This window comes from Stegostoma tigrinum, chromosome 42 (assembly GCF_030684315.1).
Source record: "Stegostoma tigrinum isolate sSteTig4 chromosome 42, sSteTig4.hap1, whole genome shotgun sequence".
Taxonomy (NCBI): domain Eukaryota; kingdom Metazoa; phylum Chordata; class Chondrichthyes; order Orectolobiformes; family Stegostomatidae; genus Stegostoma; species Stegostoma tigrinum.
In genome coordinates, this window is record NC_081395.1 from 2,849,137 (window position 1) to 2,866,341 (window position 17,205).

The 17,205-nt window shown below is 45.2% G+C and overlaps 1 protein-coding gene across 1 annotated transcript in view; it reads right to left on the bottom strand.

Annotated features, from left to right (window-relative positions):
- The window catches only part of LOC125449300 (transcriptional-regulating factor 1-like), a 53,231-nt gene that overhangs the window by 22,791 nt on the left and 13,235 nt on the right, over window positions 1-17,205 (bottom strand). Inside the window, exons 3-5 of the mRNA XM_048524988.2 lie at window positions 15,569-15,747; window positions 13,605-13,648; window positions 9,506-9,644 (exon numbers count right to left, since the gene is read on the bottom strand). Coding sequence (XP_048380945.2) covers window positions 9,506-9,644; window positions 13,605-13,648; window positions 15,569-15,747 — 362 coding nt within the window. The remainder of the gene's footprint in view (window positions 1-9,505; window positions 9,645-13,604; window positions 13,649-15,568; window positions 15,748-17,205) is intronic.

Here is a 17,205-nt window from a genome sequence, read left to right on the forward strand (position 1 = left end):
ACACTATCCTTCTGTTCCTCCTTTGTCAGGATAATTATCCAGCTTATCCCTTGAACGTATCTAAGCGATTCACATCGAGCATTCCCTGCGAGAGTGAGGCCCACGTTATTTCCACCGTTACAGTGAATTACTCCTGAATTCTGTATTGGATTTATCAGTGATGGTCTTCAAGGACCGCAACTTCACTCCTGCAGTGGTCGAGTACGCCCTCGACCTTGTCTCCCACATTTCGCGCAACTAATCCCTCACACCCTGCCCCCGCAATAACCGCCAAAAGAGAATTCCCCTAGTCCTCACATACCACCCCACCAACCTCTGGATACAATGCATCATCCTCCAACATTTCCGCCATCTACAATCCGACCCCACCACCAAAGACATTTTTCCATCTCCACCCTTGTCTGCCTTCCAGAGAGACCACTCTCTCTGGGACTCCCTTGTCCGCTCCACACTCCCATCCAACCCCACCACACCCGGCACCTTCCCCTGCAACCACAGGAAGTGCTACACTTGCCCCCAAAACTCCTCCCTCACCCCCATCCCAGGCCCCAAGATGACTTTCCATATTAAGCAGATGTTCATCTGCCAATGTGATAAACTGCATCCACTGTACCCGTTGTGGCTTCCTGTACATTGGGGAAACCAAGCAGAGGCTTGGGGACCCGCTTTGCAGAACACCTATGCTCGGTTCGCAATAAACAACTGCACCTCTCAGTCGCAAACCATTTTAACTCCCCCTCCCATTCCTCAGATGACATGTCCATCCTGGGCCTCCTGCAGTGCCATAATGATGCCACCCGTAGGTTGCAGGAACAGTAACTCATATTCCGCTTGGGAACCCTGCAGCCCAATGGTATCAATGTGGACTTCACCAGCTTCAAAATCTCCCCTCCCCCCACTGCATCCCAAAACCAGCCCAGCTCGTCCCTGCCTGCCTAACCTGTTCTTCCGCCCGCCTAACCTGTTCTTCCGCCCACCTATCCCCTCCTCCCACCTCAAGCCGCACCTCCATTTCGTACCTACTAACCTCATCCTGCCCCCTTGACTTGTCTGTCCTCCCTGGACTGATCTATCCCCTCCCTACCTCCCCACCTATACTCTTCTCTCCACCTATCTTCTCCTCTATCCATCTTTGGTCCGCTTCCCCCTGTCTCCCTATTTATTTCAGAATCCTCTCCCCAGCCCCCTCTCTGATGAAGAGTCTAGGCCCGAAACGTCAGCTTTTGTGCTCCTAAGATGCTGTTCGGCCTGCTGTGTTCATCCAGCTCCACACTGTTATCTCATATTGAACATTGCTGGTTTTGGACTCTTTCGAATGATGAATTCTAGTAGTGTGTATGGTAACAGTAACTATGCTACTGGCCTAGAGGACTGGATTAGTAACTCTGTCCCTTGAATTCTAATCCTGCTTCAGCGGTTGGGACGTTGTAAATTCAGTTAACAAAGTAAATCTGGAATCTGGCAACTGTGAAACTGCCATAAGAATCCACCTCCATCAGTATTCTTTAGGGATATCCACCCCAGAGGGCTGTGGAAGTGTAGTCAGTGAATATGTTCAAGACAGAAATCAATAGACTTCTAGAGGTGAAGGAATATGAAGTTTGTAGGAAATGATGTTGATGTAGATCAGTCTTGGTATAGAATGACAAAGCAGCATTAAGGGGCTGAATGGCTTACTCCTGTTCCTTTTTATCTTCCGAAATGGCCATGCATTATATCTAAAGGCTACTGAGGAATGGACAAAAACTACCAAACTTCCAAGCAGTTCATACTCCTGATAAATAATAAAAAACCGAAACACCTTCATGACACTTACCATGCCCAATTCATTTATGATCTTAAAGATATCAGTTGGGTCACCCCTCACTTTGTGTCTTATGCAGAATTGAAAAGGCAGCCTATTCAGTCTTTCCTGTTAGTTATAACCTCCCAGTTCTGGGATTGACATTTGAGAGACCACCTCAGGCCTGGTAACTGTGTCACCCATACTTTTGTCTGCCATGAGACAGAAGAAGGTTTGAGATTCACTGGTAAGTGCTAGGAAGAAGATGGGGCAAGGTACTAGTTATCAAATGTTTTTGTATGGTGTATGTCACAACTCCCAAAGATCATACTGCCAGCACAGCTTGTTGTTTAGATTCTGACAAGGCAGACGGGAGGGAAGACTTGGCGAAAGGCAGGAAAGAAAATATAATTGGCCTTTGAGAAGAGCTCCAAGTAATTATTATCAGTTCTTCTCTCAGCTCTTCCCAGCCTTCCAATCGACAGGAAGCATGGCCAAAATGGACAATGAAAAAAAAATTCATTTATTTCAGTATTCAGTATCTTAGAATGAATGTGCTGGACTGAATGACCTCAGTTCCTGTATGTTTTATTTTAGTCTCAGGTTTTGTGTTTAATATCTGTGTAAAGCATAAACATTTCTGTATCTACAGATATCGCACATAAGATCATATATTGTAGAATCATCGTAGAATCATAGAATCCCTACAGTGTGGAAACAGGCCCTTCAGCCCAACAAGTCCACAACGACCCTCGGAGGATCCCACCCAGACGCATCCCCTTATAACCCACCTATTCTTCACGTCCCTAATCCTCCTAGCCTGCATATCTTTGCACTGTGGGAGGAAACTGGAGCACCCGGAGGAAACTGAGAATGTGGAAACTCCATACATGTAGGAGCAGCGTAGGCCATTTGGCCCATTGAGTCTTCCCCACCATTCAATGAGACCATGGCTGATCTGATAATCCTGAACTTCATTTCCCCATTACCCTTGACTCTCTTACAGATTAAAAACTATCTGGGCCTTCAGTATACTTAATGATCCAGTTGTTTGCAGTAAGAAATTGTAGAGATGAATTTTCAAGTTGGCAGAACTAACCTGGACAAGGAATTCATGGAATTCATTTCCGCTAGTTTCTCAGAGCAGCGGAGTCTGGAGCCAGTTAGAAACCATGTTTTACTAGACTTGGTAATTCTTAATGAGCAAGGACTTCTTGACAATCTGAGTAAAGGCACACCGAGGTAGCATGTGCAAGTTCTGGTGTTTTAGTTTTAGTTTTCTCGTTCATTTACATGAGTTTTTAAAGGCACTGTGGCAAGTCGATAAGTTGGTATGGCTTACTTGGTTTTGTTTTTTTTTGTTCTTTATTCTTTCATTGTGTCCCATGTGAAGGTAGCATTTATTGCTCATTCCTAATTGCCCTTGAACTGAGTGGCTTGCTGGGCAACTACCATGAAATAGCTGAAAGTAGAGAACGAAGGAAGGGACAAATTTGAGAAAATCCCAATCTCCAGAGAAGTGGTACTGAGTAAATGTTGGAGCTACAGCCTGAGAAGTCCCTGGGTCTTGATGGACTTCATGTTCAGGGCATTAGAGTAAGTGGCTAGTGTGGTAGTTGTTACATTGGTTTTAATTTTCCAAAATTGCCTCAGTTAGGTGAAAGTTCCATTATATTGGAAAATAAAGAATTTAATTCATTAATTTGAAAAGGAGGGAGATAGAAAGCAGAAACCTGCAGGCTGATTAGCTTAATACCTGTCAGAGGGAAGATAATACAGTCGAGCATTCAGAAATACCAGAAATAATTGGTCAGAGTCAACACGGAAAGGGAAATCTCGTTGGAGATAAGTAAAGGTGGAGGGGTAGCCCTGTTTTTTCAAGGTTGGCATTTGTAAAACAAAGGTTCACTGGACTGATTCCTGGGAGAGCAGGACTGTTGTACAATGAAGCTCAATTGGTTCAGGCAAGATTCATTGAAGTTTAGAAAAATGAGTGGAATTCTCACAGAAATCTATAAAATTGTAACAGCACTAGACATGGTAAATGCAGGAAAGATGTCCCCCCTAACCAGGGAGTCCAAAACCAGGATTCACAGTCTAAGGATTACGAGCTAGCCATTTAGGACAGAGGTGAAAAATCTCATTACCCGGAGAGTGATGAGTCTGTAGAATTCTCTGCCATTGAAAGCAGTTGAGGACAAAGCTTTGAGTATTTCCAAGAAGGCACTAGATATGGTTCTTAGGGCTAAAGGAAATCAAAGGTTATGAGGAGCACAGTGCTCTGAGCTGGATGATCAGCCGTGATCATAGTGAATGATGGAACAGGCTTGAAGTGTTGAATGTCCTATTGCTGCTCCTGTTTCTCTGCATTAATTAGAGATAACTTTGATTCATATTGTCGAGATGTAGATTTGGGTGGTGATGAGGAACGGGGTCGTTTGTGGGAGTGCTCTACAGGATCCCTAACAGTAACTACAAAGTAGAATAAACTACACAAGAAAAATTAGTCTTATTGGACTCAAACCGCTAATTTCACTCCACAAATGCTGCCAGACCTGCTGAATTTCTTCAGCATTCTTTGTTTGTTTATGATCCTGTGGGGTCTTAACAAAATGGTTCTTTCCTTCTGTGGGAGTATCTAGAGCCCGGTTCAGAACTGTTTGAAGAAAAAATGTCACCCATTCAGGGCAGAGATGCAGCATATGTTTTTTTCTCATACTTTTGAAAGTCTTTGGAACTCTGTTCCTGAAAAGTCTGTGGAAACAGAGTCTTTGAAGATTTTTAAGACCGAGGTAGAGTTGGATGGACACAACATGGAAATGGACCATTTGGTCCAAGCACTCCATGCCAAACATAATCCCAAACTAAACTGGTCACACCTGCCTGTGCTTGGCCCATACCCCTGCAAACGTTTCTTGTTCATGTACTTATCCAAATGTTTTTTTTTAAACGTTGTGACTGTACCCACATCCACCACTCCCTATGGACATTCGTTCCAAACATGAACCACTCTCTGTGAAAAACATTGCCACTCATGTCTTTTTTGAAGTCTTTCTCCTCTCACTTCAAAAAGATATGCCTTCTAGTCTTCAAATCCCGCATCACTTGCCATTCACCTTATCTGTACTCATTATGATTTTATAAGGTCACTCTTCAACCTCTTACACTGTGTTGAAAAAAAGTCCCAGCGTGTCCAGCCTCTCCTTATAACTCCATATCCTGATAAATCTTTTCTGAGCCTTGTCCGGCTTAATAATATCCTTCCTATAACACGGCAACCAGAATTGTACACACATTCCAGAAGAGGCCTCACCAATGTCCTGTGCAACCTCAACATAACGTCCCAACTCCTATACTGAAAGGTCTGAACAATGAAGGAAAGTGTGCTAAATGCCTTCTTAACCACCCTGACTATATGTGGTGCAATCTTCAAAGAATTATGTACCTGAACCCCTAGGTCCTAATCTAGGTAGTCATGAAGGGACAGATACTTTATTTGAGATATCATAATAGGTTTGCCTATTGGTATGAAAACAGAAGGTGCTGGAAAACGCAGTATGTACGTTGAACTTAGGGAGAGGAATAGAGTTAACACACAATTCCAATATATTCTAAAGAAGAACCATAGCTTAACAGATTCCATTCTGTGCTCAAATTCACTTTTGAAATGAAGCAAACTAACTGCTTTCCATCAACATTCTAGTTGAAAAATGTCCCAGGGGGTTTTCTGGTACTGTCTACCATAAGCCTCTATCCACTAACAAGTAAATATTGGGACGTATTCACGAATAAACATTTGGATTTATTCACAAATAAATATCGGGATTTATTCACAAATAAATATCGGGATTTATTCACTAATAAATATCGGGATTTATTCACTAATAAATATCGGGATTTATTCACTAATAAATATTGGGATTTATTCACAAATAAATATTGGGATTCCTACAGTTCCAGTTGCTTCAAGGTCAGATTATTTGGCACCTCCTTGTATAGGGCTCTAGCCATCTGGTTCCCGTGCAAGCTTGATGCTGAGACAGGACGTAGCAAATCTATTCTGCACCATAGCGGTTACCCTGATCAAATCATGACTCCCTGTATGTCACAAATTCATGAAGGAGTTTAAACCTGCCACTTTTGTCCTTGGAAGGTATCTGGTCTACCTCTGATTACCCTGAAAGGGAAGATAAGCACATGAATCGGAAAGGTTTGGAGGGATATAGGCCAGGACCAGCCAGGGTGGTACTAGTTTAGTTTGGGTTTACATTCAACATAACCTTGATAAATCTTTTTTGAACTCTGTTCAACTTAATAATCAAAGGATTGGAACAAAGGGTCTGTTTCCGTGCTGTATGACTTTATGACAATATTTAACGCGAACCATTTCATGGTGCTAATTTATAGTAAACCCATGAGAGGTAGTTTCCACTAACAGCTTGTTGCTATTAAGTCAAAAAGATGTTCTGCCTTCCACACAGTAATATATGAGCTTTGGTGCTGGCATAATGCCAACAATGTAGGTTATCTGTCTCAATGATTTTTGGACTTTATCAAAGAAAATATTCCATTGAATGTCTGCAGTGAGCAATGTGCTGACTTCTGTTTAACCAAAATATGTTGGAAAAACTCAGAACATATTATACAAAAATAGGTGTAATTCTGCTAACCCTGACTGTGCTAATAATTACTCAGGAAACAAATTTAAGATTTTCAGTCGGGCCTGCAGTATGATTCACATTTACACATTTTCTTCTCATTCAAGGATTTTATCGGCTGGGTCAGAATTAATTGCCCGTCGCTCAGTGCTCTTTTCATATTATTCATTCACAGGATGAGGGAGTCACTGGATAGACCAGCATCCAGTGCCCAACACAAATTGTAGTTCGATTCTAGATCAGCAGCAGGGTGAAAAGGGTACCAGGTAAACAGGAATGTGGACTGTCAGATCAGCTACAATCTTATTGTATGAATGAGCGCAGTTGAGGGGCTGAGTGGCTGCTTCTAAGTTGTGTGTTCCTATTTCAGAGAGCACTTTTGGGTTTCAGCCACATCACCGTGGGTCTGAAGACACATGTAAACCAAACCAGGTAATGGTGGAAGATTACCTTCCCTAAAAGATATCAGTGAACTAAATGGGTTTTTAACAGCAATCAGTGGTCACCATGAGAAAACCAGCCATATATTCCAGATTTATTGACAGAATTCAATCTCAAGCTGCCATGTGGGATTTGAACCCAGTTCCCACAGCATTAGCCTGACTGTCTGGAGGACTAGTCCAGTGATATAACTGGTGTGTCACTGTCTTATAGATAAATGCATAGAGTGTAACAGCAGAAAATGTTTCAAATAACTGCCAAGTCACCAAGTCACCTTTTATTTACTTGTGTACAGGACTTTGTCTGTAGCCAGTGAGCTGGGAATTAGTTCCCTGAACTGAGTAGAAATCACCTGGTTACATTGGTCAGCCAGGGCTTTCCTGACTGTTCCAGGTTTAACAACCCCAATCAAGGATCTCGTCACCATAGATAACAGTGTGGAGCTGGATGAACACAGCAGGCCAGGCAGCATGAGAGGAGCAGGAAAGTTGATGTTTCAGGTTTCTCTTGGAGTCAACAAGCTGGTTCCATTCACTACAGTGTCCCACAAGTTTGCAGGTCACTGGTTGGGCCTCAAATGGAGGACCATGAACTCTTCAGTGCATCACATTTTGGGTAAAATGGAACAGTATTTGAAACAGTGTGGAGGAGATTGATAGAATGTCATCGGGGATAGTAAAGCTACTTGATTGGCACAAAGGAAGTTTTCCAGGATTTTAGCAGGGATGCAGGCCTTCAGTAATGTTGGAAAGTTGGGACTTGGAATGGAAAACACTTAGGGATTACTGAAATATTGTTTTTGAAGGTGACCAAAGATTCTGATACAACAGGTAGAGGAAGACTATTCCTTCCGGCTTGTGGTTCAATACCCAGAGGTTAGAGATTTCCAATCATGGGCAAAAGCTCTAGAGATGAGTAAAACTGTCTTTACTCAGTGAGAGGTTGAGCCATGCAATGTTCTACCTCAGTGAATCCAGAAATAATAGTAAAATGGACTTGAACATGTCCAGGAGAGGAACAATGCCGCATTACCCATGAGCAGACAGAATGTGGAAATTATCAGCAGTGGCCGTTCAAAGGACTAGCATAGACACATTGGGCTTTTAGTGTCTGAGTATTGAATTAAAGCACTGCCTTCATGGAATTAGACAGTACGCAATGAGGACATTCAGCCCATCAAAACTGTGCTGGCCTTTTGAAAGAGTCATCCAATTTGACACCCATTTCTGCCCTTTGATCCCGTAGCCTGTAAATGTCCTTCTCTAGGATTGACCCAGTATCCTATGGCAAGTTATTGGCTCCATGAAGAGCGCACCAGTATTAAATGCCAGTTGCTGCTTGTTTGAAAGAGTTTTTTTTTAAAGATGTTGTTATTAAACATTAATCAGAATAAAATTTGCAGCAGGTTCCGGGGAAATCACCGTGGAAGACCTGCAGAGATGATATAATCTCTCTTGAAAGTTTACACTACGATGTCTGGGAGATTCAACAACAAGCAGTATGCTGGTGAGTCAGCCATCTATACGATACTCTGTTTCTGTGGTCACTTATTGAGGAGATGACACACCCCATGGTACTACAACAGTAAGCAGCGGCATAATAACTCAGCAGAGCTGAGAGGGGATTCATAGAATGGGGTTAGAAGGAAGACTGCTGGTTTGGACCTTGCGATTAAAAGCCCGTTTATTTGTTCGTGGAGTGTGGGTGTCGCTGGCTTAGCCAGGGATTTATTGGCCATTCTAGTTGCTGTTGACAAGGTTGTGGTGAGCTGCTTCCTTGAACCCCTGCAATTCACTGAACTGTATCAATAAGCTCTAAACTGACTCGAATGCAGTACATTCAGCTAGCTCACACCAGCAGCAGGAGCAGGACCTATTGGGTAGCTTTTTCAAAGAGCCTTTACAAACACAGTGGGCTGAATGGCCTCATTCTGTGCTGCAAGACTCTGTGATTCCCTGCACATTGAATAGGATAAAGGTGTCATGAAGGGAGACCTGAGCAGGGGCAAAATAAATTTACTGTTTGGTCTCTACTGGTGCTTGCTGTAAGCTTGTTTTTCTAAAGTTACGTACACGGAGCAGGTACAAGGTGCAAATCAGAGCTAAATTTGCTGTGGCCAGGGTGCCTGGAGATGAGCAATAAATACCAAATTTGCTGGGAGCACATTATATCCCAGAATGAATGTGACTTTTAAGTGTGAATTATTCAGATTATCTCACAACCTTTTCCCACGTTGTAATTCTGCATTTGCTGCTGAATATGGATTCTGGGTCTCGGGTAATTTTCCCTTGTGTTTTAATTTGACCAGCATTGTAAAGCTGTTCAGTCTACCATGCACGTGTGAGCATTTTAATTGAAAATGCCTATCCCAGCCCACTTTCCTTGTCCTTTCTCCTATTCTTCCTTGTCTCAGATTTACCTATGCCTGGGAACAAGTTGTTGGAGTCTGTTTTCTCACAATCTTTCATTAAAAGCCTCTTGGTGAGCTCCTTCTGACCACTCCAGTGAAAAGTAATTGTATTTACCCTGCCCTCTGTGTAACTGTTCTGCTGTGAGTTGCTTATTCTAATGAAACAGTAAGCAACAGAGTGAGAGATGCTGAGCTGCTGTGGTATTTACTCACCTGGCTGACACTTTGAGATGTCCTCATACATCCATTAGTGCCCGTGTGAATGTGTAGGGCTGAGAGGCTGTGGAATTGTTCCTTGCAGTAGCCACAGGTGAAAGAATATGGGGAATTTGCCTTTTCTTCCATGCCTTTCCTGTGCGACAGAGATAGATTAAAAAGAATGCATTTTGAATGACATCTTCCACAGCAAGGCAGGTCTCAAAGCATATTACAACCAAACAAACTTCTAAAGAGCACTGACTGTTGGAAATTTGTAATTAGCAGCTGATTTTCACACAGCAGACTTCTACATTAGTGTATCTGTCAAAATGCTTCTTAAGTGTTGTATCTGCCTCCACCCTACTTTATCTAACAGCACATTCCAGATGGTTACCACTGTATGTCTAAAAAAACAACTTGCCTTTTGCATCTCCTTTAAACTTGCTCCCCTTTATTTGTATTTATTTATTTATGTGTCCCCTGTAATTGACATTACTATCCTGGAAAAAAGACTCTGACTTTCCATTCTATCCAAGCCTCTCATAATTTTCTAAACTTCAATCAGATTGCCCCTCATCCTTCAACATTGAAGTGAAAACAAACCAAATCTCTGCACAGAGCTAATACCCCAAACCAGGCGACATCTCTCCAAAGCTTCCAAATTCTGCTGGTAGTGTGGTGACCTGAACTGTACACAATATTCCAAATGTGGCCTAAATAAAGTTCTATACAGCTGCAACATAACTTGCCAATTTTTGTACTCTATAACCTGATTGATGAAGGCAAGCATTATATGTGCCTTTTTGACCATCTTGTCCACGTGGGTTGCTTTTCAAGGAAGTTTTAGGACATGAGGTAAAACTTCTCAGGTTTACTTCTGACAGTGGTCCTTAGATCTTTCACATTCACCCAACGGAGCAGTTGGTTCCATGCTACAATGCCTTGTCTGAAAGATACCGCCTCCAACAGTGCTGCACTCTCTCAATACTGACCCTCCGACAGTGCGGAGCTCCCTCGGCGCTGACCCTCCGACAGTGCGGAGCTCCCTCGGCGCTGACCCTCCGACAGTGCGGAGCTCCCTCGGCGCTGACCCTCCGACAGTGCGGAGCTCCCTCGGCGCTGACCCTCCGACAGTGCGGAGCTCCCTCGGCGCTGACCCTCCGACAGTGCGGAGCTCCCTCGGCGCTGACCCTCCGACAGTGCGGAGCTCCCTCGGCGCTGACCCTCCGACAGTGCGGAGCTCCCTCGGCGCTGACCCTCCGACAGTGCGGAGCTCCCTCGGCGCTGACCCTCCGACAGTGCGGAGCTCCCTCGGCGCTGACCCTCCGACAGTGCGGAGCTCCCTCGGCGCTGACCCTCCGACAGTGCGGAGCTCCCTCGGCGCTGACCCTCCGACAGTGCGGAGCTCCCTCGGCGCTGACCCTCCGACAGTGCGGAGCTCCCTCGGCGCTGACCCTCCGACAGTGCGGAGCTCCCTCGGCGCTGACCCTCCGACAGTGCGGAGCTCCCTCGGCGCTGACCCTCCGACAGTGCGGAGCTCCCTCGGCGCTGACCCTCCGACAGTGCGGAGCTCCCTCGGCGCTGACCCTCCGACAGTGCGGAGCTCCCTCGGCGCTGACCCTCCGACAGTGCGGAGCTCCCTCGGCGCTGACCCTCCGACAGTGCGGAGCTCCCTCGGCGCTGACCCTCCGACAGTGCGGAGCTCCCTCGGCGCTGACCCTCCGACAGTGCGGAGCTCCCTCGGCGCTGACCCTCCGACAGTGCGGAGCTCCCTCGGCGCTGACCCTCCGACAGTGCGGAGCTCCCTCGGCGCTGACCCTCCGACAGTGCGGAGCTCCCTCGGCGCTGACCCTCCGACAGTGCGGAGCTCCCTCGGCGCTGACCCTCCGACAGTGCGGAGCTCCCTCGGCGCTGACCCTCCGACAGTGCGGAGCTCCCTCGGCGCTGACCCTCCGACAGTGCGGAGCTCCCTCGGCGCTGACCCTCCGACAGTGCGGAGCTCCCTCGGCGCTGACCCTCCGACAGTGCGGAGCTCCCTCGGCGCTGACCCTCCGACAGTGCGGAGCTCCCTCGGCGCTGACCCTCCGACAGTGCGGAGCTCCCTCGGCGCTGACCCTCCGACAGTGCGGAGCTCCCTCGGCGCTGACCCTCCGACAGTGCGGAGCTCCCTCGGCGCTGACCCTCCGACAGTGCGGAGCTCCCTCGGCGCTGACCCTCCGACAGTGCGGAGCTCCCTCGGCGCTGACCCTCCGACAGTGCGGAGCTCCCTCGGCGCTGACCCTCCGACAGTGCGGAGCTCCCTCGGCGCTGACCCTCCGACAGTGCGGAGCTCCCTCGGCGCTGACCCTCCGACAGTGCGGAGCTCCCTCGGCGCTGACCCTCCGACAGTGCGGAGCTCCCTCGGCGCTGACCCTGCAGGTGTTAGATCTCCTCTGTTAAATGTGCTCGGTCACAGAGGTTAGTTGTAAGAAGCTCCTTAAAGGAGGGACGACGGGTGTGGAGGGGGGGCAGGAGACAGCGAGAGTGAGAAAGTGAGTGAGAGAGAGAGAACCAGATCTAAACACAAAGAATGATAAATTTATAAGGAGAAATTTATTACGTGATCAGAATTAGTTCTGATGTGTGAGCAAGTGAGTAGCAGAGATGTTCCAAACCAGAGGTGGAATTCACCAGAGAGCAGGGCTCAGGCTGCGTTGTTAATGGCTTCCTTCCGTGCTGCCTGCTTCTACAGTTTGAGGTTCATTATTTTTCTCAGCACCTCTCCTGCCTGTATCTCAGCCTGCTATAAGGTGACCAGGGCTGAAACCTTCTAAGTTTTCAATCCCTAATCTAATACTTGCTGCAAAACCTTGCACAGAGTCATTCATTCAAAGGGACTGTTACTAGAATACATCACAGAGGGAAACAGCACAGAAACAGGCCCTTCAGCCCACCATCCCTATACTGACCAACAGAAACTACATGTCGTACTGCCCCCTTTCTAGTTGCACTGTCTTTGTGCTCGCATGAAGAGGTCTCCTGGACACACTTTAAAAATTCCACCCTGCCTGATCCTTTCTCACTAAGATGATCCCACTCGAAAAGTTGAAACCTCTGATTTGCATCACTTTACTGTTCATGCCCATGCTCAGGGATTCTCTCTCTCTCACACCATGTCTTGCTCTCACTCTCTCATGCTGTCTCTCACTCTCGCTCTCCCTCGCCCTTGCTCTCCCTCTCTCTCTCTCTCTCTCTCTCTCTCTCACTCACTTTCTCACTCTCGCTGTCTCCTGCCCCCCCTCCACACCCGTCGTCCCTCCTTTAAGGTGCTTCTTACAACTAACCTCTGTGACCGAGCACATGACGCCTATCCTGGTAACTCCTTTGTTTGACTGAGCTCCTGTGAAATGCCTTGGATAATTTGATACATTAAGCAGACAGTACATGTGCAAGTTTATTGTTTGCTTCAGCAGTTAACCACAACTTTGTTTCTCAAAAAGTCTGCTTTAAAGGTAGAAGACCCATTTGCTAATAGCATTTTGTGTATCCAAACCTCCAAGATAAAGCTGTCTCTGTTGGTGCTTCCAATGTGGGAACTTCCAGGTGCTGACTTGAGATGCTCTGTATCATCAACATTGTGCATCTCAAATGTTGATTAATCTCTTCTCCATGAAGATGCACTTCTGAAGTGTCAGAATATGTTATAGGGAAGCCAGTCCCTTCCAGCTGTCTTTTCAAACAACTTGGCAACAGAGATCTCAGTAATTCACCTTAATTGATCTGAGGATATAACTATTCTGATACTATTTTGCCACAGAGAATACCTTAATAGCGTACCTAAGGGGGACAGGCCACTTAAACATAAAACTATCTTAGTCACAGTGAGACAGTGAGGCAGCTGACTCCAAGAGCAATACAGCAATCTCTACAGATAGCAGTTGTCACAGCACAGTGGAAAAGTAATCATGTTCTGTTCTGTTTTTTATTTAAGTTTAATCTAAAATTAGTTGCCGTGATCCTTGTGACAACTCACACCTACTCCCCCTTTGTGTATCAACCCATTAAGATAAGACAAGGCCCGTCAGTGGTACATTGTGAGCCAGAGAAGGAAGTTCTTTCCGGTGTAATGTATTACCTTTGGTCTGACATTCTCGCACAGGCCTGAGGAATTTGATGAACCTGCAAGAACAAAAACGATTTGTCATCATCGTCTCTCTTTTGGAGCTTGCAATAGCTCATTTGGATGAACACATTACGTCTTCACTCCCCTAGTCGTTCAACTTCCAGACCACAATGTGGGCCGGTGAGTCCAGCAGGCCCTATAGGTTCTGCACTCTATCACTTGTCTGTGCTGCATGAGCGGATATCACCCCATTTGGTGTTGAGGCCCTTGCCCTCTGTGTTTTGTTACATCCAGGCTCTGTTGGCTGACCATCACCGTCTCCAAACTTTTGCAAACTGGAGCAAGGTTCTGGGCAGTGGTAACCTCCAGGATGTTGAGGATTGATTCAGTGATGGTAATGCCAGTGAATGTCATAGAATCCCCAAAGTCAGCCCTTTGGCCCCTCAATGCCACACCAAGTCTCCAAAGAACACCCAACCCAGATCCTCTGAATGTAAACCTGCATTTCTCATGGCTAATTCACCTAGCCTGCACATTCCTGGGCGCTATGGGACAATTTAGCACAGCCAATCCACACTAACCTGCATGTCTTTGGACTGTGGGAGGAAACCGGAGCACCCAGAGGAAGCCCGTGCAGACATGGGGGGAATGTGCAAACTCCACACAGTCGCTCGAGGCTGGATTTGAACCCAGGTTCCTGGGACTGTGAGGCTGCAGCGCTAACCACTGAGCCACCAACCCACCTTGTATCAAGAAGCAATGATTAGATTCACTCTTACTGTAGATGCTCATTGCCTGGCATGTGTGTGGCATGAAAACTACTTTGCCCACTACATCTGTGCCACACACTTTATCTGTAACTCTTTGGTGTAATTTTCTTACAACTCACTTTCCTACTGATCTTTGTATCATCAGCAAATTTACTATTTAGCATTGGGCCCTCTATCCAAACCATTGAAATAAATAATAAAATGTTGAGGCTCAATCACTGGTTCCTGTGACACACCACTTCTTATATCTAGCAACCAGAGAACAACACACTTATGCCGACTTTATTTCCTATTAGCTAGCCAATCTTCTCACCAAGCAAAATATTAGCCTCTACACCATGAATTTTATTTAGTTTAAGAGGTTTGATGTGGAGATTACGAAATTCCTTCTGGGAATCTGAGTACAGTACATTGACTGGTTCTCTTTTACTCATGCCACGTGCTATTTGCTCAAAGAGCTTCAATAAATTAGTTAAAAACTCTTTCACTAAGTGATGTTAACTCTGCTGCTTGCCTTGTATTATTGTAGTGCCTCGCCATAACATCTTGAATAATAGCTTATAACATCTCAATTTTAGTTGTTAACTAGCTTTTAGCTTTTTGTCTTCATCCCTTTTTGAATAAAGGAATTACATTGCATTATATTTGTTCACTCTACCATTGGCTTCAACTGTTTGGAGCCTAAACTCTGAGTTTCCTCTCTGAACATCTCTGCTTCTTTCTTTCTCAGAGTTGCTGCTTATCTTTTTGACCAATCTTGTAGTAATGTCTGTTCATTGCGCAATATCTAGTTTTGACTGATGACATTTCTAGGGGAAGTTCTATTACAGTAAAAGTACAAAAAACCTGCAGGTTTAGTTTAAAGAGTTTTACATTTAACCTGCTGATCATGAACCAAAGAAGGAGATTAATAAAGACATGCCACCTGCTTTCCAAATTCAGACAGGCCAAAGCCTGGATCTTGCCCAACCCCCAACTCACCCCCTTCTGATCCCCATGAGATCACCTTCCAGATTCACATGTCAGTAGCTATCATTTGGACGAGTGGATGGCCAGGGCTCGTGGTGATTTCCAGGGGTAAAAGAGAAAACAGAAACTGTTGAACCCTATGACTGTAACTGAGCTTCCTCTTGCAAGATGAGGTACCAGTGTGTGGATCAGATTGTGTGCTTCAAACAGTAATGCAGTACCTCCATGCATCCTTACCTGTTGCCAAAAGATGCCCGGTGGGCATGGCTGTGATCCCAGCTCCTTAGCCATTGGCATGTTCAGCGGTCCCTGGAACTCTGTACATATGGAGTGGTCGCCATTTTCCAGCTCCTGCCTTGAACAGCCCGATGTGTACTGCATGGAGGGAGAGTTGTTGAGCTGCTGAGGACTCTGCACTGAAACACAAGGAGGAAAGTCAATAATCAGCTGGTGGGTTGAACATGCTCAGGTCTGTGAGGAAACAGGCCTTGCAAGCAAACAGCATTGTGCTGGTATTTACACTGTGCACAAACACTACACCATTCTATTTCATTTCTCCCTGTTAGCATTTCCGTCGATTCCTTTCTCCTTTATAATCCAGCTCTCTCTGAAAAGTGTCTGTTGGATATGGTAGTGAACATCTTATATATTTTTGCCCTGGGTTCAGCTAGCCCTGCAAATGGAAACATCTGTATGCCTAATTTTTCATGCCTTAAAACTTCCTCTAGATTTGGATATTAACAGTATTGTCAATTCAGTTTATCACTTTGATTTATTAGTATTTGCATTTACATCAAATCTTACCATTTCACACAGCAGATTTAATGTTCTGTGTTGGATAACCAAAAGAAAGTGTGCAATGAGGAACTGGGGTACCGTTGCTTGTGGAAAGAGTGTTGACCAGAGAGAATTCCCCTGCTTGACATAACCTCACATTTAAAAGGCTTCGATGGGCAGACGAAGAGGAGAATAGTCCTCCTGACAAAAAGGCATTCGTGTTTGAGGCACAAATCTGCAAGACATGTGGCTTTAAGAGAATATAAATAAATATAAGGGAGAAAGGAATGAAAGGGGACATTGATTGCAGGGGGTGGGGGTCTTAACTTGTGTGGAACAGATAAACAGCCCATAGCAATTGGTCTGAACGGCCTGTTTCTGCAGTAACCATTGTGTCTCTAATAATTTTTAACAGGACTGTACAATACCCCATCACTGGTATTTCACAAAGATTTCCACCGTACCTTACCCTTGTTAAAAATTCAAAGACTGATGGTGATTTTTGTTAGGCTGAATGAATCAAACATTTATCAAAAAAAAAGTAAATGGAGTTGAGGGACAGGATTAGGCAGGATATCATTGAAGACAGAATAGGCTGGGTAGACTGAATAGCCACCTCCAGCTATGATTTAAAAGACTTTGAAGGCTTGCCATATATATTTTAATACTGTCACACACACCACCTCCTCACTAGACGAGAACCCATAAAATCACAGAATTGTTACAACACAGATGGGAGCAATTGGTCCATTAGGACTGACCAGTTCTACAAAGGAGCATCATTACCCAGCACTAATCTCCTGTCACTTGCCCATGGACTCACTCACTCTTTCTATTCAAAGAGTCATCCAGTATCCTTGAATGCAGTAATTGAATGATCACCATATTTTCAGGCAGTGCATTCCAACTATGTGCTGTGTGAAGGAACATGTTTTTTCTCGTATCACTTTTGCTTCTCTTGCACGTCACTTTAAATCTGTGGTCAGTCATGGGAACAGTTTCTCCCTGACTACTGTATCCAGCCTGTTCAAATTTTGAAAACTTCTATCAAATCTCCTTGCAGCCTTCTTCTTTCCAAGAAGTCCCAGCTTCAACCT